The following is a 25,029-nucleotide window of genomic DNA, read 5'->3' as shown; positions in this document are numbered from 1 at the left end:
AAATGAGACAAGGACAATTCCTGAGTAGTAGAAAGAAGAGTTGAGGTACTAAGCACAAAGAAGAGCAAGTATTGATGAATTACAAGCTGCTGTAAAGGAGGAAAGTCAGATGAAAGTAACTAATGATCCAGAGTGCGAGCAAAGATATAATGGAGTGGACTATAAGGAAGATAAGAGGAAAAGTTTATGGAGCAGAAATCTTGAGTTGAAGGCCATACAACAACAACAACAACAACAACAACAACAATAAAATATGTAACAATTAATTGATGATGTATTCACATTAGTGCACCAACTAAGGATGCGAAGGAAAAGCATATAATGAATGTGTTTGGGGTGGGATCACTATGAGAGAGATGGATAGTTGAAGTTTGCTTTCTTGGCAGGAAGAAGTTTGTCCTTGAGGTTTGAGAGCAGGAAATAGACTTTCTAATCCCCATATTCAACTCAGCCGTCTTTGTAAGCACTTTGCTGAAAAGACAATAGGGAGCAGCATGGGGGAGAATTTGGCAGGGGTGGGAGTAGCTTTACCCGGTTTTTGAAATCTTGTTTGTGTGTTTGTGTGTGTGTGTGTGTGTGTGTGTGTGTGTGTGTGTGTGTGTGTGTGTGTGTGTGTGTGTGTGTGTGTGTGTGTGTGTGTGTGTGTGTGTGTGTGTGTGTGTTTGTGTTTGATAGATGCTCTCACTAATTGACTGTGGCATTGATTGCTGGAAAGTTTTTTCTCACAACCTTTCCTACAAAAAGGATTGTTGTCCTGAAGTTTGGCAGGGTGTCCTAGTGAATTGACATTATACAATATTCTCACATATTTTATTACCATATTTGAATAATTTTAAGACAATACAATCAACATAAATTGTGCTTAGCAGTGTCAGAATGACCTGAATGCACTTTGGGGAGAAACCAGTTTAAAACTAAGTGTTTCATTTCCGTAGTGCAGGCAGTCATTTTATATGATTTAAGCTTCTCACCAAAGTAATATCAATAAATATTTTGGAAAACATGTTCATAAACTTTCAAGCCGAAAGATAGATAAGAACAACACTCTCAATGGTAAACATGGAGCTTCAAAAATCAGCAGGTTAGCTTAATTCAGCGTTCAAATTGGAAACTGCCAGAAACAGATAGAATTGCTCCATCAAAAGGAAAAAAAAACCTCCTACCAACGCCTCAAAAGCAAACTAATTAACACAACTTCAAATGAATGCCTTAATTCAGACGTAAACCACAAAAATAGCACAGCTTAACTGTACTGTACAACACTATGGACTGTACAGTACAGTTGCTCAAAGATGTCACTAAAACTGTGACTTTTAGATTTTCTTTTGTTTGTCCACTGAATTCCTAAATGTCAATAATAACAGTATTTTTTATCAAAAAGGATAAAAAGTACAAATATAAGCAACTGTTTTTAAGCCTACTAATTTTCCTCAATGTTAATTCCTTGGTTGGTGAAGACACATTCATGTTTAACCTTTTCTTTTTGTTGCGATGTGACATTTCCATCATCCATCTTATGCTCTTCCCTGCTACACCTTCATCTTCCTCTCCATCTCTCGCTCCAGGTATGACTTTGTTGAAGTGGAGGACCAATCAGAGACCAGCACTATAATTTGGGGTCGCTGGTGTGGGCAGAAGGCACCTTCTAGTCTCAACTCCAAAACCAACATGCTCAGAGTCACCTTCAAGTCGGACGACTACTTTGTTGCAAAGCCGGGATTCAAAATCTTCTACTCCCTGCTGGTGAGAACACTTTAACTTAGGCAAACACACAAACACACACAGAGAAACTCACACACAGCTGGTGATGAATCCTGATTTGTTATATGGGACACAGCTTAAAGGTTTTTTTTTTTTTTTTTTTCACATCGGGTTCAGCCCAAGTACCACTGCAATGCTCAAGGTAAAATACTTCCTTCTCTTTTACCTCCACATAAAAATGAGAGATGAGATCATAGGAAGAGATATGTTGATGGGAGAGGAAAAGGGGGGACAGGGAGGATCTAGTTACACTGTCAGTGTAATGCCAAAACGCATTAGCCAACTGTTCTTTTCTCACACGTCCACTCGACAGTAGAGGAGAGATGCAGTGATAGGGGAAACAGGGAAGGAGGGAGGGTGATGATGAGAAAGTATTCGCATAAAGGCTGTCAAACAAACGGATAAGGAGATTAACTTTGTCATTCTGTCAGGGAGAGAAAAGAAGAAAGAGAGGGACTCTGATTTGAAGATGTTCTGCCACTCTATAATAAAAAAGAAATGGGGAGAGAAAGAGCAGCTGTTGTAACGTTCTCCGGTTTTCCCTTTTAGTGCAGAGGAGAGAGAGAGGGAGAGACACAGAATTGCGGACAAGGTTGAACCGGTGGCATCGCTTATTATCCGAGAAAGAAAATGGAAAAAAAGAAAACATTGCATCCTTCACTTTCATACGATCGCTTCTTACATTATAGCTCCAGCAATAACAGTTACCCTGGCTCTCATCACACTTTGTACTTAAACCTCTACACTTCCCCAGCAAAAACAGTTTCCCTCACACAAAACACTAAGTTCAAATATATTTTACTTGAATGATAAGCTGTCATTCTTCTATGTTGTTTTGTCTTGAACAGACCCAGTAAACCAACATGTGTTAGTCAACACTTTGTACCTTCCCTACCCTGTCAGACAAATGTAGTGGTTTCTGTAGAAGAGGTAAAAATTCATATCCATTCTTCTTTGTTTTTTTTAACATATGCCATTCAAACTGGAGTAAAGGATTCAATTTTGGAGGATATTTTTCAACTGCAGATCAATACAGATGTCCAGTTAACTAGTATTTATGGCAGCAGGGCAGTAAGGGATGAGGGATTGAATCCACTAAAGTGCCCATGTTCATCATAATGAAGTAAAATTACTGACTAAGCCTTAGTAGATTTCTTTTTGGATCAATATCACAGAGGAATAAGTTACTTGTATCACGCTTAACTGCAACAGTTATGCCTTATTCTTAGTAATTCATAACAGCGTAAAAATACCCAATGGAAAGTCTTCCTTGTTTGAGCTAAAGATACAGAAGTATTGAATGACAACTGTTAAAGTGCTATACATTGGGTTAATGTTATGGATGCACTAACGTTTAAGCTACTGCTGGTTGAGCTGAAGCTAAGTAGATCAATAATTATGTTTTTCCGCCCTATATGTGTATTCAGCCATCTAAAAGTCCCTATAGTGTATTCTTAACGATGTCCGGACACCAAGATTCAGATCGCATCCCTATTAAATACAAATATAATCAAGACAAAAACAGAAATGCAGATGAACTGCAAAGCACCACAACACTACAAATCCATGTATCCTGGATTACTATAGCAACATGGAACACAGTGTAAGGCCAGTACAGCCACAAACATGCGCATGTGTGTGTGTGTGTGTGTGTGTGTGTGTGTGTGTGTGTGTGTGTGTGTGTGTGTGTGTGTGTGTGTGTGTGTGTGTGTGTGTGTGTGTGTGTGTGTGTGTGTGTGTGACAAATGAGCCCCAAAACAACCCCAACTAAAACCACAAGCAAGCAACTTCCCAATGCTCAACCCAACATGATGACAACAAAGTAAAAGTTCCCCAAACTATAACTCCCTTATCTCTCCCTCTCAGATGTTCTCTCTGAAGCCTTCTCGTCTTCCCTCCCTCCCCTCCTCACCCTTTGTTATTCCTCCTCTGGTCAAATAAACGCAACTCTGTGTAGAATCCAACTCCTGAGGTTTATCTTATTGGATCCGTTTTACCCATTTTTCAAAGAGCTCCTGTTTTTGAGTATGTGTTTATCGCTTTCCATCTTTCACACACACTCACAGATTCCCTTTAGCTAGACTGGAGCTGTGTGTGTGGCTTAATTTAGCAGGTCTAATTTGTTCTCTCCAGACCTGTCGAACAGATAAGAGGGAGGAGGAGAAGAGGTAGCCAGAAGAAAGGATGAAGAGCGAGGCAGAGAGAGAATGAGCAGAAGCAGCATTTGAAGGAGAGAACAGGTGTCTGAGATAGTATCAGTGTGTCAGCTAATCACTGAAACAACCTGAACTGAGAACGACAGAGAGAAAGAGAGAGGCATGTGTGAGGTAGTGAGCTATGGAATGGACTGTGGTTGACTAGATAAAGAAGAATACAGGAGGGGAAGCAAAGAAGTGTCACAGTGAGATAAAAACAAGAGCAGAGTGGAGTCACATGAAAACATACAGGGAAATTAAAGTAAACCTTTGCCATGTTAAAATGTGTTAGGGACTTGTTTGACTTATACAAGAGCAGCCGCACTGTGAACTCTTATCATGGGTGTGTCATAATAAGAAAAATGTGTTATTTGAGGCCAAGCGGAGGAGGAGAAATGCAGTAAAAGTGATGTTTTTTTGCTGCTGTTAATGACTTTTTGTGGCTGCTCTTTAATGAGAGGAGCATTGTGTCACTGCAGTGAATGTGTTTTCTCTCTTTCTTCTTTTTTAAATGTTAGCACATTTCAACCCATAAGAGATACAGAATAAATAAGAAGTTGTTGAAGTAATGTATTTAAAGCGTCATCAGTTCAACCCCTTGATGATCTGTGGATGACAGAGCACTGATCTGTTTGGTTGTGGAAGTGGTGTCAGTAAAAGCCATGAAAATGAACACTTGTTTGGCTTGTCGTCCATTATCGTGATTTATCGATGTGTGTGTTCTGCACAGTTGTTGCTGAACTGTTATTGTTGTAACTTAACTACTGAAGTGCCCCTTTACTCTTCAATTTCCATTTCCTCATTTTTAGCCGATGCCAAACAGCCTCAGGAGCATGCACGCTGCACTGAGAGAGGCTTACGTAGATTTTCATGTAGCCTGTGAAAACCAAGACAAACAAGCAATCAGATTTGTCATCTGGATTATAGAGACACATAGATTACATTGTGTCCAAGTCTAAAGTATAGTATTACAAATTTAATTCATAATTAGGACACTTGAAATGAAATTGAAAACACATTTCAGAACAGGGCTAGATATCCTTGGGTCTTTAAAATAAAAAGGGTTGTGTATAGGTTTCATCACATTAGGACCTTGGTGATCTTTTATGTCGGATATAAAAAACACACTGCTCCCTCCACCAAATAAATAAAAGCACTGCAGTCAAATAGAGCCCTTACTCAATATTCTGGTCACTGTTTCCTCCCCAATTCATTATTCTTTGATCCGTCCCAAACCTAGCTTTAAGCCGGTGTGATTTGCCTGCAGTGCAGGTTCAAATAGAGTAATGAGTGCTTTTGATTGCATAAGATAAAGATTTTAGGAACCGTTTGGTTAGAATGGCTCAAAGAAAAATCACAACTGCACAAAATCCTTGTATTTATTGTGAACAGAAGTTGCTCTCAGTTCATCTTTGTAAGACTTCACAATTGTATAGATTTTTTATTGTGTTTGTTTGTCTTTCATATTGACTTTTTTCTGTGTTGGATCATACAAGTAACAGTAATGTATTTTTGATGGGTATTCCCGAAAAGTGCTGCTAAGCCTGGTGTAGCGGGAAATGACTATTGATCAGGAGGTATGATCCAAGCTAGTTCCAACATTCAACATGTGTGATTCTCAAACCGACTGGAGATCCCTCATTATTTGGCAAAACCCCAACGTGTCACATAATAATTTCTAATTGATAACAGCAGCCATCACAAATGTTCAAGTATCATGTTGTGCTATAATTTGCTGAATAAGTTATAATTTCTAGGAATTTTTTGAGGTTGTTGACACAACTCAACTGCAGGGTTTTCTCCACGCATGGTATGTCACATAAAAAGGAGTATTTTCCAGGCTTCAGCTTGGAAATTAGCTTAGAATCTACTAACTTCAATGTCCTTTGGCATTAAGTCAGATAACCGGTCATGCGGAGTAACAGTCAACAGGGATATGCTCTTTCCTTCCTCCCCATCTACCCCACACCTAATCCTCAGATGCTCAAGTGTCCAACTGTACAAAATGGGGGTTGAAAAGGGCAGCTCCCTAGTGTCCCCTCCACTAGACTGCAACTGTATATAAAAATCTATTCCCTCACCACCAGTGAAAAAGGCAACAATGCCAGCAATATTATTTTTCAGCCTCCTAAGCAATATTATACATCACATTTTTTTCAAAGTTTATTCAAAAATAATTCACATGCAGAATGAGCTTCCTTTGCAACTTCAGTAAAAAAATCCTGTATGACTACTTTTATACATGAAAGACTTTTATTTATATCCACAGCCGATTCCTAAATATGCCAAATAAAAATAAAGCAAAATATCAAAATGCTACATTTATACACGGCTTTGTTTATTAAAACTTTAATCAGTGAATCTGAAGGTAATTTGGTTTCCCTAGCCTGTTTTTGTCCTTTCCATTCAACTATAACTAGAAATAAAAATCTTGAGAGGGAAAAAGTTTTGTACTGCAGCTGGCAGGTGACTTCAGACTGATCAGAGGCTAACAGCCCTCCCTCTTCATGTTCTGTCTCATAAACCTTTTTCCAACCACAAGTGTCCCAGATGTGCTTGATGAAGCATTTAACCTTAAAAGGAAATGAGACATGGAATCTGTAAACATACATTTACTTGCACACACACTTACAGGAAACCTTTTGAACTCAATCACAGCTGGCTCAGATGTACAAGTACATGTATCCAAAAGCGACATGCGAGAATCTGTTAAACAAAAATGTTTGCACAGAGACAAGCTTTGTTGCCAATTCTATTACATTAGCGGACACACACACACACACACACACACACACACACACACACACACACACACACACACACACACACACACACACACACACACACACACACACACACACACACACACACACACACACACACACACACACACACACACACACACACACACACACACACACACACACAGAGGGCATGGTGTCTTTGAAGTGCGTTTGAGAGAGATTTACTGTTCCATATTGACCGCGGATGATATTTAAGACTCTAAAAGGGATTGGATTGCCAGTGGAGTTTATGTACCATATGTGTGTGTGTGAGAGAGATACAGAGAGGGAGGGATGGAGACAGTAAGAAAGAGAGAAGAAGAAAAAAAATACAAAGAATGTGTGCATGTGTGCCAAATATGTCAGTCTGATGAGTGTTTATGATCTAAACGTGCTTTGACCAGAGTCTGACTGCTTCCACAAAAACACAGAAAGTCATGCTGTGACCGGCATCACTGGAAATTCTTTTAGGAATTTCCTGACATACTGACAGTCAGTCAGCCAGCTATACAGACAGGCACCTTGGATAACCTTACATAACATGTCAAGCTCCACCCCGTATCTTACAATCAAAGTTTAAAGACAACTATTTTGATATTAATATTAACAATTAATTAGCCTCAGGCTGCACCTTTGAACGTTTCACATGTGGATTTATTTCTGTTTTTCAACCTCGAACATCACTCAAAGTAACTGCAATTAGATCTTATGTACCATATGAATGCCATCCCTGAGAAGTGAAATAAAGAAAAAAAAACAATGGCTAAATAACTCAAGTTCAGCAATGTGTTTGAGTCAGTGGGCTGTCCAACAGAACAGATACACTTTCACAGGACTTATGAATAGCAGTGCAAACACATGTAGGTATCACTACACCCTGACACAAGGCCGTGATTATATTATTCAAACCTAAATCATATACACAGTTGCTTTGAGAATTATTTATATTCCACTAGTAAACATCTGTATGCCTTACTCTGTTGCTGCAAGGACACGTGAATTTCCCTGCACAGGGATAACTAAAGTTCCATCTTATCTTATCTTATCTTATACGTTTTATTTTGCCTCAAGTCCTTGATCATGATCTCAAGTTATCTGAAAACCAAGTGACCTTTTTTCAAAAGGCACTGAATTCATTTGGTATGATTTATTGAGTGTCTCAATGTCTGCTCAATTGACCGACTGATTATTGGTTATTTCTGCTGTCCTTTACTGCAGTATGAATCTCCCTTGCCTGCGTCCAACACCAACTGGGAGGCCGTCACTATGCCCATGTCGGTGAGTCATGCGCACACATACACACTTTATGATAAGTTATATTATAGAATTTAAAAATAAAAATGCATGCTTGATTTCAGTTCTATTGGGAGGTGAGCCTTCTTAAGCACAGCAGGGACTATGGCTACACCAATGAATATGACATATAGCCCATTTGCATAAGCTAACCCACACACAGAATACATTCATGCATGTACTGTATATACTTGTATATATTATGCATGAAGTCTGAAATGTTAATTGGCATGCTTCTATAGTCTAATGTTTTTTTATAAGTACATCAGTGTAATCTGTGTGTGTTCGTGTATAAGAGTAGTGGGGTTCAGTGACACATGTGACTCTAATAATTAGTATGCATTGGGCTGTGTGGCAGTTTTTCTGCATGGATCGATAATGATTAAATGTGTGTGTGGGTGTATGTTTTACCATGTTTATGTAAGGGTATGTCACTGCCAGATGTAGTCTCCTCCATTTTACATTCAAAGGCCCTGGGAAGTAATCTGTAATCAAGGGGTTTTCCCTGGGATTTGTGACCGTTTTACATTAGGCTCTTGGTTGCAACTTCACTCAGAAAATACATATAGTTATATTTTTCAGCTCTTCACCTCTCACTGGTTTTGAAATATTCCTGACTCTTAATGTAAAACAAACAAAAAACATTTCAAATTGATAGTGGAAGTAAAAAACAACTATCAGATGGCAATATGTAGTTTATTTGAATAGTAATCCAAGGGAGCATTTGACTTGTCTTATGTGGTGCCATAACATGGTTTACATACACACATTTATTGCAAACAATTATCATAAATCTATCATTTAAATGTTTTTAAGACCACATATTGAAGCCGTTACAATAAATGTTAACTTTGAAACTAAGTCTGAGTGAACTTCATGATAGTCTCCTTAAGTCCTCATCTCTGTGCATACAGCTACTGGGTGAGATGTCCCCTCGCTGTCCAGTAACCACTTTTAAAATGAGGTTACACTATATTTCTATAAAGCACAATAAAGGTGGAAGAAACCAACACATTCCAAGAAGCTCTTGACACATAGATCTTTCATATGTGCTTTTGGTATTAATGCTATGAATGAAACAATTGGTGAAGTTAGAATAGGCCTAAATTATTATAGTTTCTAATTTCGTCTTTAACTTTTGTTCTTTACAGGACAGTGTTGGAGGGCAGATGCCAGTGGCAGTCACGGAGGTTCCTTTCTCATTGGAGGATTTGGACCGAACCATAGCTGCCTTTGAAACTGTAGAGCAGCTGTTCAGATCGCTCAGCCCAGACACCTGGAGACAGGACCTGGACAGCATCTACACTCAAACACACATCCATTATAGATCCAGGGCCTATCACCTGGCAAGCAGACATAATAAAGGTAAGCTTTACTATATATCTGCAAAGTTTATGAGCTATACATTAAACCGTCAAACAAATAAATATAAATCATCTTGAAGAGATTCAGGTTTGACACACTGAAAGCAAACATACACTGCCCTTGCATGACTGGGATTTTAGTGGGACGATATTCAGTTTGATCCACCTCTAATAGAAGTGCTGAAATCAGAATAAACTGACACATAACATGATAGTTAAAAAACAGAACAAAAATGAAAGAGTTTGCAACAGAGTACAAATGTGTTGAATAATATCAAACTATAAACCAATAAAAAGTCATAATTGAAGGAAGACTCCAGTTTTGCATCATTCAAATAGTCATCAAGGTACCAAATATCTATAATATGTGTACAAACGGAAGCTTTGCCTATCAACTACTATACAAAAGATGCAACCGCATGAAAAGCTAATTATGCGAAAGTGTCATAAAGCTACCAAAGAGCTACCGGTTGTTTGCAACCCTGGATGAATGCAGATAATAACGCAGTATGCTGCCTTTAATTTGAGTGAAAATCAAGATAATAACAGGAAAAATATTGTGCAGTCATAAAATTAGAATTTGAGGTTTTAGTTTTATACCTGAAAGACGGATCAAATGCATCGATCTGATTCTGATGTTTTCCTTTGAATGTAATGAGTGATTTAATAGAAACCCTGCATACACGTTCAGTATTGACATTTAAAGTCAGTAAAGTTGATGCAGGACGCTGACAGAGGTGATGTTTTGATCACTTTTTATTGTGCTACAGATGGTGATCCTCCACAACTCTGCTGCATTCACAGTATTTCGCTGAAGACTGGTGCAGTCGCTGGATGCTGGTGTAATATAGGGGAGGGGAGAGCTTGACGCGTTGTGCTGACCAAGAATGAGCCTGACAACAGGAGGCCCATTCTTACATATTGCGCCATACATAAAACTCAGTGGTACAGCATTGCAGCGGACAAAGTTTAGAATTATGTCTGTGATGGAGTCATATTACTGCTTTGTGATGAAAAATTGACAGAACTGGAGAAAGAAAATTGGCTTAAAAGAGCATTCTCGTGATGTTGGATATGAAAGCACCTTTAACTTGAAAGGTAGATATATAAAAGTAAAATCTAAATGTTTGCCCTTTTTCTAGTAGGCTAGAAATATAAATCATCAATAGTAAAAAGGAAGCAGCTCCTGCTGAGTGATGATGCAAAACATACTGTAGCCTGACTACAGTTGTTGCATCATCAAATGAGCAGCTTGCCCTCTCGTGGGTTGAAAAGTGAGTCAGTGATTGATTTAAGGTGACACACAAACAGGGGGTTCAAGGCAATTCTAGACCTGGAATCAGTGAGGCAATAGAATTTTCCTAGAAAAGCACATAGCGGATGTCTTTGAACAATATGCTGATTACACACAGACGTCACACAATCTTGGGGCATGAGTGTGTCTACAGTAATTATACTTTTAAGACTCCAGTGCTTTTCACTCCTTCTCTCACCTGTTCCCCCGTATCTCTCTCACCCACTCTCTCCCTCTTTCTACCCAAAGGCCCTCCTGTACCTTAGTAAACATTTGTGCCTGACAGCAAATCTATCTCTATTTATCAGCGCATGAGTGTGCTGGCAGGCATTAAAAGGTCTATATATGGGGAGTTTGTGCGTGCCGCAGCACTACAGAAAGGTGCATATGGTACAGTAGGTGCTGCAGGTATTTGATCCACTGTACAGGCGTAGCTTTCTCTAATTGGAAATTCAACCTGTGCAGCGAAGCAGAAATCTGCTTCAGTCAGCAGCTTAGCTTTGTTTTCATTAGGAGACCCACACTCAGTAGCTCACGCCCACCTTTGTTCCCATGAAGGACAGTGTTATTATAATATAAATTGGGAAACTTTTAAGTCTGAGTAACAAACAAATGTATAATTCACAAACAACAACACAAACCCTTGTCGACAACTTTACGGCAGAAACGTATTTGATCATGTTCACTTCAGGTTGGTTTCTGTTAGAGCAACATAGCACTTTTTGCAGGCTTGCTTTCTCTTAGCCTTGCTGTCCCCGTCTGTCATTCTCTCCTCCACACTCTCTGACAGGGTTCCACGCCACTGCGTTCCTGAGATAACACTTATTCCCCTTAAAGAGACACAAGCTCGGCCACGCAAGCACAGAAACACAAACCGTATACACCCCAACACATGCAGGCATGACGTGTGCCTTTGTCTTCACTGATACAGCATCAACATGCGACACACACACACACACACACACACACACACACACACACACACACACACACACACACACACACACACACACACACACACACACACACACACACACACACACACACACACACACACACACACACACACACACACACACACACACACACACACACACACACACACACACACACACACACACACACACACACACACACACACACACACACACACACAATGATCCAATGTTCCTTTGAATCTTCTCCTTTACAACAAGCCTTTCATCACCTTGGGAGATGCAGACATTACAAATGGTAGGAACACATGTCATGATTTCTGTATCACAACTTTGCCATCAACAACAAAACCGTTGCTTGTTGAAAGTCAGCTATTTTGCTTTTCACTAAAATCACAACAAAAAAACCCAGAAATGATGGGTCTGCTGTCACCTACATTTTTCACATCAAAGGAAAGAGCAGCAAACTAAAATCAATCATTTCTTATTTTGCTCGTCCTGCATTTGCTGTATTTTGAAGAAAAACAAGCATTGCTATTCTATTCAACATGTTTTATTCTAACTTCTTCAAGCCTTTAAGGTTGTTGTTGACCGTACATTGCATTTCTCTGTAGCTACAGTACATAATGGAGTTCAAAACCAGGCATAGGCCTACAGTGGAATTTCTTCATCACTAGAAACAGTCAGTATTTCATTGTCGCTGTCAATATTTTCTCAAATTTACCAGATTGATATAATCTCAACAGTGACATGTTTCCAAATATCCAAAGTACACACCAATAAATCCAATGATTTTGTTAAACCTGACAACCATGCTGTTCAGTATCAGTCTTTTTTGAGCCTGTTATTACCACACACATGCAGACATTAACTCATTTTCATGTCACCGACTGTATACTAATATAGCGCACACAGAAACTGTCTCATACAGAAATGTTTGAGGCGATTGGAAACACAACTACAATCACACATTAAACACGCAATCACGCAAATATAGCAGTCTTCATTTGCTTTATTTCTTTTCTGTGAGCCCATTACATCCAATATTATCGTTTGTAATATGCCTGTAAATGAAACATGTTGTAAACACAGGTAATGTTACCACTTAGATGGGAGCACAATCAATGACGTTGGTAAAAATAGTTTACCTTTAACCTTCATCTCTCTCTTTACTAAAACAAATGATTACATTGCCTGCTGTTCTCTTTTCGTTGTTCATCAGGCATCCTACAGGTTTTATGGCATGAATTGAAACCCCTTCTGCAATGATTTCCTTTTTGTGAACAATTGCTTATTGATAATCAATGCCATTAGGCTCTCCTTGACCCCATTGGACTTCCCCTTGCATCCTTACTCTCACACATATTATTGCACGTCAGGCAAATTTGTCGTTGTTATACTAATGCGAGGATATGCGATTTCTAGGCAGTTTGTATTGCATGACTGGTCTTTATTGTTGCAGCAAAGCTCAAAAAGCCAATGTAAGCCAATCGTACCAAAATATAGCTGTAGTTCACCTCAAATATCGATCCTGACAAGTCTTTATTCTCGCATTGGGTTGTAAAAGCCCTTTCCACTTCATTGAAGGGAACAATATAGCAATGAGCTAAGAAAACGTAATTCATCTTCACTACAAATGAACTCCTGTGAAAGAATATTTAACTTGTTTCAAGAAATTATTATCCCATTTCACACTCTATTTAACGCTTTGCTTGGTTCAACACAACAAACTTCACCTTGTTTGAGCAGTAGAATTGGCCCTCATTTACAAACCCTGCTTCTGTTTTCTTTCAGTGTGATAATGCTGAAATGTCTCAACACTGCTCACTCCAAGCTAAATTACATAAAAGAAAAACAATTGAGGTTGCCACTTAAAACCCAGTTTTTGTGGACCTACTTAAGTAAGAAGATACCAATACTTGGGAAGCCATTCATGGTATGGGCATTAAATGGCTTCAGACTGGTGAATAGCATCTATTGTGAATAGGCACAGTACACTTTCAGTGCCTAAAGGGCAAGCTCTACCCACTACTCTGTTCAAAAGTCTAGTGTTCTTCACCTATTCTCTTGGACAGGGGAGATTGCATTCGACCATAACGGTAAATGCATCAGCTTGTCATGTTGCTTTTCCTGAGAGGTCGTTCAGTCACTCCCTCCTAAAATGGGATCTTCAAGTAGTGAAGCACCAGAATGAAGTCCAGTGGGTGTGTGCCCTGGCCCTTAAAAGTGTCTTTTATAAACCTCAGCAGACCATTAAGGGAAGATCCTTGGGTTTTACTTGCCTTTTTATAAGTGCAGTAAATAAAACAAACAACAGGGAACAAATAAAGCTAGAATCTGTTCTGCTTACACCAAAGCTTCAAAAGAAAAGCAGTGTAATCAAGGGCTAAAAAGATCTTAATTCACCAAAGTGTTTCTTTTCTTTCTTAAACTTATCAACACAAATCAAGTTTATTGTGATATACCTAATTTGGCTTGCGTCTAAATTGATTGTGTGTTACTATGTCAATCACGCTGTTTTGAGACCTGGAGGGATCCTCCTAGAAAAAGTCAGTAGATCCTATTTGCAGAAAATAGAAATACCTATATCCCGGGTTAAGGTCAACTTTATTCCTCCAAGCAGCAAATTAGCATCTGCCAAGTGCTGAACAACGCTGTGTTTTCACATAAATTATCCCATAATATTTGAACTTATGCAATGGTCACTGCTGAACAATACAATCATGTTGTTTAGATTGCTTTCCACCTTTAGTTATGCTGCCATTTTGCATGACTTATACTTTTTGACAGCTTTTTAGTTAGTGGTCTCTAATTATAATCTAGGACATATTTCAATCAGATTATAGTTTAGGAACTCCTGCTTTCCCCTCTAGACTAGTATAAAGTCCCATAATTCCCTTCAGTTTGTCCTGTAATCCTTTTGGTTCTCTTGATATGAGTTTCGCACCATTACAGGAAGCCAATGAACAAATGTCCAATGTGCACAAACGGGGTAATTGTCTCCAAAGTGGTGACTGGATGGCTGGGGTCAATACGTTCAATTTGCTGTACAATCAATTTATGTCCCCGGCGTGCTTTTCTGGCTTATGTTCTCTCTTTCTGCATCTTTGTGTCTGTGCTCTTGCTATCTGTTCCTGAGCAGTCAATTTCTGTTGCAATTGTACTCGTAACTAAAAGTATCTCCCCACCTTTCAACCATTTTCATTCAATCAATGCTGGCCATATTTTCTACAGAACTTGCTGCTATTTTGCTTCCCTCGCCCGTATAATCCTTCCATCTCCTGCTCCATCATGTCACACATTTGTATTAATGATGATGCTAAGCAATTGGCAACTATCAATGAAAAAACAACTGTTTGTCTCCTTCACACTTCCTTTAGTGCAATCCAGAACAGCCACAGCAAAGAGGAAACTTAATAAACAAAACTGAACTAATTTCCTTATCTGCTCTCTTTTTCTGACGCACTGTTCAGTTGATCTGAACCGCCTCTATGACGACGTCAAGCGCTACAGCTGTACGCCTCGCAACTACTCTGTGAACCTGCGTGAGGAGCTGAGGGCCACCAACGCCGTCTTCTTCCCCCGATGTCTGCTGGTCAAACGCTGTGGAGGCAACTGTGGCTGCGGAACAGAGAACTGGAACAACGGCTGTACCTGTCAGGCCTCCAAGACAACTCACAAACTACACGAGGTACACACACACACACACACACACACTTCTGTCTTTTCTCCTGTGATATTTGGTACAAGGAAACAGCATCAGATCCTCCAGCAGAGAATTGGACAGTAATGAAACGATAAATGAAAGAACATTACCAGGGATTTTGTAGGTGCTGTCATGATTAAAAAACATTGTGAGCATAGTGGATCTCTGACCTTTCTGAAGCATAGGAAAAAAGATGTTAGGTTGTGACCTTTGCTAATTCCTATTTGCTGACATGCAGTATGAAGACCATGGTTAGGACTGCATACTGTTAGCATTGGCGAGTAAATGTAGGGTGATTGATGCATGAGGATTACTATGATCATTCCCTTTTATCTTGCACCTTGATATGGAGTAACCTCTGATCAACTGATCTGATATGAGAACATTTATTCTATCAAACAGCCTTGCTTTTAAGGGAGGGTCGTTATTTTTATTTTTTTTGCATTAGACAGCACTCCGACAACTGCATGCTAGTGCACGCTGAGGCCCTTTCATAAATGTGACAGTTTAGAGTTGATTTCAGCTGGAAGCGTTACAGAAAAGTGATGCGTGGGCTTATTCCAACATGAGCCTTACATGTGAAATTTCTGGCACATTTTAGGTGTACTTGAAAGGGGCTGAAAAGAGGGTGTGAGAGTTAGTGAGTGAGCAGGAGAGAGATTTTGGGTGTGCAAATGCAGGCGCCACATCAACAATGAAGCAGCAATGCACCAGAAGCCTCACAAATTCTCTCTCCAATCTCTCCATATCTCTCTCTTTGCATTGTTAGCATTGTATCACTCTGTCTCTCTAGACTGCCATCATCCTTTCATTTTCCCCAATTCCCATTTTCATTCCCTTTGCAATGCACTGTTATTGTTCTTTAAGCTTGTCATTCATTCTTTTCTCACTCTTCCCTCCATCTCTTTGTGTCTTTGTTCTTGTATAACTTCATTATTGTAACATGGTCCACAGGGTTTCTCTCTCTGCCTCTCGCTCCCTTGCTGTTCCTACAAAAGAAATTTAGACAAAAGTGGAACTCGGGTTGCAATTGTGGTATGTGTATGTAAGCATTGAAAATATAGTGTATTGTATACTGTATATCGTACATGTGGAAAACAGCTTACAAGTTGAGGCTTTGTGTTTTGGTTTGTTTTTGTAAAGAGATTTCCGTCCTCTTTTCCTCTCCCCTTGTAGGGAGGTAGATCTGTACCTGCTTCTTTCACTGACTTCACTTCTTAAGAAACACATTATTTCTCACACTATTGTTTCAGTGCCAGGAAGCCCTGACATAAATCATGGGCAGTTTTGCTTTCACTGAGCTTTGGAGAACAAATTGACTGCATCAGTTGTTGAACAGTTTGTACTTTCACACAAACAATATGGCCATCTCCAACACAGTCAGTAACAGGGAAACACTGACTTATTCCAACTATAAAAACATAGTACCTTTATAGACTCACTGTGCAAAGAGAGCCTTTTAACCTCTAACGTGTGTAATGCAAATGCCAATACTTTTTCTGTATCTGTAATTTGTGTACACTGTAGAGATATTTGGTATGTTATCTGAGATACGGCATACCATTTTCTATTTCACATTCAGCAGTGAGTTCCTTGGCAACATGTCCTGCATTTTCTCCCCATGAGAACAATTCAAAGTTTCCCTGATACGAAATATGAAGGAATGAAAGTTGAAATGGTACAGGAATTCCATGTATGATTAACAGGATAAAGGGTGGGTGTGTAAATGTTGTCTCCTGGCCACCACTGTGTCACAGTACAGCAATGCACTCTTAAAAACCTTGCCTGCTATCTCATCTGTATTTTGATGAATTTGACTTGCTTTGGTATGAAGTTATTTGTTCTTATTTTCATCAACATTTCTCATGTCTCTTGCGTCTTTTGAATTAGATTTTTTGTCGTCAGCTACAATGAGCTTACAAAGTATTTTCAACACCTACTATCAATACCCACCGACCCTTCCCGTAGCAATAACCCTCCAGGCAAACGTAAGTCAATTTTATGACCGCCCCTCTTCATCCTTGTCCTCTTATCCTACTCCTTTAGGTGCTGAAGTACGCCCCGGAGGTTAGTCTGCATCAGCGCCATCGGAGGCCGGGGAGGGTGCGCTGGGTCATAGATGAAATCTTCCTCCCACACCATGAAAAGTGCGAGTGTGCATGTCCATCCCAGCCCCCCCGCTGAGAAACCAAGATTTGGACATACATCAGGAAATGATGGACGAGATCTTTTTTTATACATTTTTGCAAAGGACTACTTATAATTACAGCAAGGCAGACACACATGCAGCCAAGAAGAAGGCAACAATTTGACTGACAAACGCTGCTTGCATTGTACACGGGGACATTTGTTCTTGCAGCAAATGCATTTACAGCCAAACATGTAAATGCATATGTTTCCAGCCGAATATGTTCTTATTTAACTTTCCTGGAACTTGGAGTCACAAGTTCCATCCATATTTTTTCCTCAATAAAATAAATACAGAAGATTCTTTGGAATACAAAAACATGTACCATACCAAACTATGTGAAAAAGATACCGACACTGCATCAAACTTACATTCTGGTTTAGGAGCTCAACAGAGGCCAATTTGATCGAATTTTCATTCAACTGTAAGCGACTGCTGTGTTCACAGTTTATTAATTTCTGTTTCATGTGTATCTGTTTGCATTTCTGCATGTTGTAAAAAGGGTATTTGCAGAAACTTCAATCCCTCTGCCAGGAGCATGCTGAGATGAGTGAGCGTAAGACAGAAGGAGGGAGGGAGAAGGGTTGAAGGAAGCATAAACCAAAATAACATTTTATCTCAATGTGAAATAAGGCTAACCAAAACCCTCCAGAACGTAATTGCACACTAACACACTCACACACATTCACACTCCAGGCAAAAAGTATGTTATTATTTTTACTGAATTCTTCACATTACTATTTATCTGTAAAGCCCTGGGTTTTTGTTTTTGTTTTTTTGCATACATTTATGTCTGCATAGGTCTGTCCTTCCATCCATAGGCTTTCTGCTACTCGTGTTTCTTTCTCACTGACTCCGTGCACACACACTTTCTCTCCCTTCATCACTCATTCTCACAACACATCAAAGAGATGTCAGATCAAGCTGCTGCGCTTTGCCTACTTTTCTATGCGTCCCTGGCATTCCCACTGCCAACCGAAATTCTGCTAACACGGATAAAACCGTGATCCTCAAGCTTTGAAAACATGAGTGGAAAGAGCGTTTTTTTTTTCAGGAGAGGCTGCTAACAGAAAAGAGACAATCAAGCCGGCTATTCGTAGATTAGTAGCACTTCTGGATGAGAGCTGAGAGAGGAGCCACTTTGCAGATGCAACATAAAAGATTGCAGCTACTGTAGGCGTTTCAATCAGCATGTTTATACATTCAGCAAGCCTGATTTTTTTTTTTGTCAAGCTGCTTTTTACTTTCTCACAAAGATGCTCACATTTATCACAACCTGTCCCACTGCTTTGCAAGTGTGCAGCGGCGCCACAGTGAAAAAGATCTGCGGGAATTAGCCTAATGTTCTCTGCTGAAAATACAACAGAACTTGAGTGTGAGTGTGAGTGTGAGAGAGGGGGCTGTGTGTTACAGCTCAGGAAAAGGTCCTTTTGTTTAAAGGGTGGAGGGTTACCAACAGTCTGCGAGAGCTGGCAGCAGATACAAGCATGGGAATGGTCAGCGTGTGACCGTGCGCGCAAGTGTGTATGTGAGTGTGTGCAGGTAGCTAGAGTATCAAAGCAATAGAGCAAGAATTCAAAGTAACTGCTTATCATTTCCAAACACATGATCCAGCTGTGCGGAATTAAACACACCGGCATCCGCCATCTCTCCATCATCACCCCCCATGTGTCACACGCCTAGGCCCGCTTACTGGACTGAATTACTCTGAGAAAATTGGATTTTACACACTTCTTTTGTTCAAAAGAAAGACAAAGCTGGACACTGAGACGATCCCTCAGTCACAGTGAAACCCGATCAGCTGTGTGTCTGCGCCGCTTTTATGTGCATGTGCGTACTGTAAGTCATGGGTATTATTCGGCAGATGTGGATACAGAAACGCTCTTAAATATTCCAGACGCTTTTCAGGTTGTGCAGTAATAACATTCTACACACACACACACACACACACACACACACACACACACACACACACACACACACACACACACACACACACACACACACACACACACACACACACACACACACACACACACACACACACACACACACACACACACACACACACACACACACACACACACACACACACACACACACACACACACACACACACACACGTAAATTGTTTTGGGATGTTCTTCACTTTGTTCTAAAGTTTTTGTCTTCTGTTCTCATGAAAAGTTTGCTTTCATTGCTCTGAGCTGCATTTTGAAACACAATGCTGAACATACAGATAATCCAGAGTTGGTATATAAATCATACTGTTAAATTTTTAATAGCTAACAAACCAAAAATAAAAGGAGGCATTTAGTAACTTTTCAAGATACCTATTGCAAAATACATAGTTACGCTAGTATTTTATAAACTCTGCTGCAAACATATTATTTTGTTAATTATTATTTTGAATATGTGTGAGGAGTATGTGTGTGTGTGTGCTTCCTGTGCCTGCCAGTTTGCTGGCGTTATCAGCACATTCCATTGTTGCGTGCTCCGAAATGAATTTCCTCTTTTCCTTATTGTTTTCTCCTCTCGTCTTTGCGATAGAACCACATGCATTTCAAGTTCCTAGTTTCAAACCGGCTTGTGTAGGTGTTTGGATTTCTGATTATTCCTTAAATTGCATCAACTACGTGCATCAAAAACAAACATTCAACATTTGAGAAGTCCTCTGACTGAGAAATGTTTGTTTTAGTAAAAACCTGCTTTGCTGTGTTCAGAAAAACCTTCATGACAAAACTGTACGTGTGCTTAACCTTAATAATTTATTGTGTCTTTCTCTATTGTTTTATTAAAATATATTAGCTGTTTGATCTTGATAAATAAAAGGTTTCTAGACTAACTGTCTCTATTGCTTTTTCTTTATGACCAAAATGCTTTTTCAGGTATTTGACTGTACTGTGTTTTTCTATGACGTTGATCAATTTCTTTTCAATCACCTGTAGAGTGTTATGTTTCAGTGGCTTCTGGAAAGTAAAAAGAGAGATATAAGAGCCACTGGGAGAAAAGTAACTAGTAACAAAAGCAGAGCTAGCCAAAACATGAAGAGCTTGGAAGCAGAACAACGAAAATCCTGGGAGGCTTTGCTAACTTTAAAAAGCTTCAGCAGTTGAAATCTATTGAAATTGAAACATTGAAATGTCCATTGATTCCCACAATGAATAGGTATGCATGCATTGTTTTTTTGTTGGAGAGTTGAGACTCGACTTAAAGTATTGTTTAAACACATTACTTGCTTCAGGAAGCGTTACTTCACCACAGCAGTGCTTTGAGCTAGATGCTAATGCCAGCTTGCTAATAAGCTAATGGCATTGTTAACATGCTGGTGTTGAGTATCTAAAATGTTTACTATATTCAGGATCTTAGTTTGGCATGTTATTATGCTGATAGTTGTTATAGCTCTAAACTAGAAGTGAATATCACTATCAGAGAAGTCAGGGGATCAGCTATTCACAAAGCTCCATCCTCCGGGTTATCATGAATGCCTGCACTTCTGGCATTACATCCAACAATTTATTCAGATTTCACACTCTGTACAGATATTACAAAAAATGTGCAAGAACAGTCATTGATAATATGGGACAACATCTGTTCAATTAATGTTTAATGACTTTTTGCTGTTATTAAATGCCAAGTTGATAACATAAAAGATATTCATAACAATTTGAGTCCTCCTCTCATCATAATAACAGAAAATAATGGGAACAGGTAATGACTCCCATAAGACCTAAACATATCACTATTCGATTAAGAATATGGTGAAGACAATGATCATTTGTTTCAAAGGATTCACTGTTTCAAAGGAATAATGATGCATTTTCATTCAAGACACTTTCTATATCTCTCAAGGCTGTTTCCTGTCCCTGCGTTGCTGTGGCAACCCTTCCTGTACTTCTATCATTACACAGCAGTCTCCCTTCTACAGCAGCCAGTCACATCCCGCACCATCCATCCATCCATCCATTCATTCATCAGTCATCCATCGGTTCCTCCATCCATCCATTAGTCCATCCATTCATGCATCCGTCCGTCCCTCCTGTCCATCAGTTCTCCACTGACTAGTTTTATTTCAAAAGAAAAATATGCAACAATACAAACAACGTTCTCTCAGAGCCCCATGGAGTTGACAGACACTCAGAAATGTCCAACTAAATAAACAAGAGTGAGCAGAATTAAGATTAAGGTAAAAAAATAAAAATAAAGGGAAATGTAAAGAGGCAGATAGACTATAAAGAAGACGGATCAATCATAAAGGAGAGAGAGAAGGTCAGAGAGAGAGGGGGCATGCTATTTGTTTAAACCCACATTCCTACAAGGCTGTTTTTGTGTCTGTCAGCAGCTTTTTATCTTTTCCTTGCGGGCGGACACACACACACACACACACACACACACACACACACACACACACACACACACACACACACACACACACACACACACACACACACACACACACACACACACACACACACACACACACACACACACACACACACACACACACACACACACACACACACACACACACACACACACACACACACACACACACACACACACACACACACACACACACACACACACACACACACACACACACACACACACACACACACACACACAGAGAATAGGCTGTCCTCATTTTTCTGATATCCCCACATATTGAAAATATTTAAGTATAAAACCCCTCTTGTTTTTTAACTCTAGTTTAACCATCCCCTCAAGCCCTGTGCCCACTCATGCTGGTCTCCCTCATTCCTTTGGTTCCACTTATGTTTCAAATTTCTCTTTTGAGTTATTTTATTCTTCTTACTCCACACGCTTCTGTCCCATGATTTGTTTTTTTTTCATGTTCTTTTATCAGGACAAATCACTTCCGAGCTGTTACCCCAGAAGCCAGGAAATTAAACCATAAAAGATGGAGGGAAACATCTGAGGACCTTTTTTCAAACATTCTGTCATTCTACCACATTGTCCTCTATCTCCTTATATCTCCTATAACCCATTTTCCCATTCCCCTTTTTCCCCATTTCTCTGATGGGAAGCTGGGTTAAGGGGACTGAAGATTATCAATCGTACGGTCATACATTAGTCATGGGGGTGGCCTCTAACAAACACAATACCTTCCAGCACTCACTATGCTTCTCTAACTATTTTCATGTTTCTTTCTTTGGTCTGTGGTTGAGGGCAGAGCTCGACATTACTCATGGGGACCAGCTGCACATTAGATGAGCCACAGCTGAGGCAATATTTGCAGAATTATTTTTGGAGAATAGGTTCTTGTTAGGAAACCAGCAGATTGCCATATTCAAATTGGAAAGCTTCACTAATCAATATTTGTACGTAAAAAAATAGAGCAACTTCTTACATCTAATGACAAAGATACCGCTTGTTGTGATGAATCAAAGATAATTATCAGCAGACTCGACAGCCCCCTCCCCTCTACAGAGTTTTAGATGTATACAGGATAGCTCAGTGGTTAAAGCCACAAACTTTGGTACAGTGGAGTCATACCGGCTCGGACGTCTCGCGGGTCAACAAGGTCCGAGTCAGGTGTTAGGGAACCAGGTCAACCTGCTGAGAAATTAGCTACATATGGGAACAAAGCATGGCTAGACAAGAGCAGAGAATATTGAATGAAGGGGGCAGTGGTGATGGATGTAGAAATCCCAAGCGATAGCAACATCAGGACGAAGCAACACGAGAAGCTTGGGAAATACGAAGGGCTCAGAGAAGAGCAGTGGTACCAGTGATGATCGGAGCAACCGGGGCAGTATCCAGGACAGTTTTCGATGCTCCAACTTTGTTATTTTGGTTTAATCTCGTTGCTCTTTGTTTAGTGTTATTTATAGATTCATCAGGGAACTGTAAACAGGAAAAAGGCTCTGGTAAATCCACCCTACTCCATCATCACAGAATCAAAGGTTATACAGACAAATAAAGTCGCTATATTACAAAGTTGTTGAGCTGCAAAAAAAGTGTCAATAAATAATAATTATCATCAAAAATATTATAATAATTGGTGGACTCACAAGACTAAACAACTTTCTAAAATGAATGAACTCTAAATTACAGAAGCAAAGGCCAAGATACCTTCAATCCAATTAACATCATCCAATATACCTTACACACTTTGGAAAACTTCCTCCAGAGACATGACATAACTGCTGTTGTTTTTATTGACAGCTTATCCTTCTCATGGAGAGTAGATGGACCTTTAACTGTGAAAATTAGTCGTACATTTTTTTTTTTTGTGTGTAGTAGAATTATGGATGATAGGGATGACAACACCTTTCAATGAGAAAGGGAAGAAATTAAATCAAATGTGAAATGCTCACATCTTAGCTCAACAATTGTTCAATTTAGATACAGCTCAGAAAAAAAGAACCCTAGAGAGGAATCTATTTTTATTCTCCGCTTTTCAGCCATCCACGGTCTCCGCAGCTGCTATAATATGATTTTCTTTATCATACATCATTATCAAATAGTTAAACGCTGGTACATATATGAGCTGTGATTGAATTTGGCCAAGCTAAGCATGTTACCAGCAATCGAAAATAAAAGCTGGGTTATTTTTCTGGTAAAAAACTGGCAACATAAAACATTTAAGTGCAAAGAATGATCTAACTTTGGGTGGAGGCTCATCAAACTTAAACAACCAGTACAATGTTTGGGATGGAAAGGGTTGGACGACAAACAGGCAGAATTGAGAAGGAGGATATGTTTAACAAAGAAAGACAGGAAGAAGAATGTCAGGGAGGTGATGGAGAGAAGTAGACACAAACAGAGAAAAAGATACCTAAAAGACAGAAAGAGGGTTTTAGAGAGACAGACAGGCGTAGAAAAAAAGCGACACAGACAGATGATGAGGAGGTGGATGAGAGCTGATGAAGTCATTGAGGCGTGTAGGAAAGTATGGTGAGAATATGACCCATAACTGAGACACGATGTAGCGAGACGGCGCTGCCCTACATCACACTCGGAGCTGAAATGTAACAGAAATGAATATGAGGAGCACTGTCAATCTGTCCTTTCTCTGTTCTCGATCCAATGTCGAACACAAGATAAAAAACATGCAACACCATGACAGCAACCAATTTCACTATTTTCTTAGGCAATTCTTCCTGTTCTTTGTTAGGGTTTTTGAAACACCAAAAGTCTCCTAGCATGAGGTGTGTGGAGGTTGTTTACAAATGTGTGGGTGACGATTTTACTTCCTCACTTTTTCCTCCTTTTGGCAGATTCTTATCCAGTTGTTTAGTTTCATTCTTCCCTAATTTGCAAAATGAATCCAACACATAAAGAAAAATGATCCACAAAATACACACACACACACCATCATCATCATTTCTCCGTCCTTCCCGACCTCCAGGCCCATCCTTCCTCCTTGTCCCTTGCTCCCATCTTACCCGGTCTTTCACACTACATTATAGAACAGCTTTCATTTAGGTATGAATATTAGATATTTCTTTTAAATAATGGATAAAGACCTTATGTGAGGAATCTG

General features: G+C 39.5%; 1 protein-coding gene across 2 annotated transcripts in view; it reads left to right on the top strand.

The window, feature by feature from the left end:
* pdgfd (platelet derived growth factor d) overlaps positions 1–20,364 on the top strand; it is a 43,471-nt gene extending 23,107 nt beyond the window's left edge. For both annotated transcript variants that reach the window (XM_063906271.1, XM_063906270.1), the window contains exons 3-7: positions 1,566–1,743; positions 7,958–8,017; positions 9,184–9,397; positions 15,099–15,316; positions 17,378–20,364. In XM_063906271.1, the coding sequence (XP_063762341.1) occupies positions 1,566–1,743; positions 7,958–8,017; positions 9,184–9,397; positions 15,099–15,316; positions 17,378–17,515 (808 nt within the window). In that variant the 3' untranslated portion in view covers positions 17,516–20,364. The remainder of the gene's footprint in view (positions 1–1,565; positions 1,744–7,957; positions 8,018–9,183; positions 9,398–15,098; positions 15,317–17,377) is intronic.
* Positions 20,365–25,029: the final 4,665 nt, after the last annotated feature.

This window comes from Eleginops maclovinus, chromosome 18 (assembly GCF_036324505.1).
Source record: "Eleginops maclovinus isolate JMC-PN-2008 ecotype Puerto Natales chromosome 18, JC_Emac_rtc_rv5, whole genome shotgun sequence".
NCBI lineage: Eukaryota > Metazoa > Chordata > Actinopteri > Perciformes > Eleginopidae > Eleginops > Eleginops maclovinus.
Note: the sequence above shows the minus strand (reverse complement) of the source record. Positions and strands in the feature narration are given on the sequence as shown.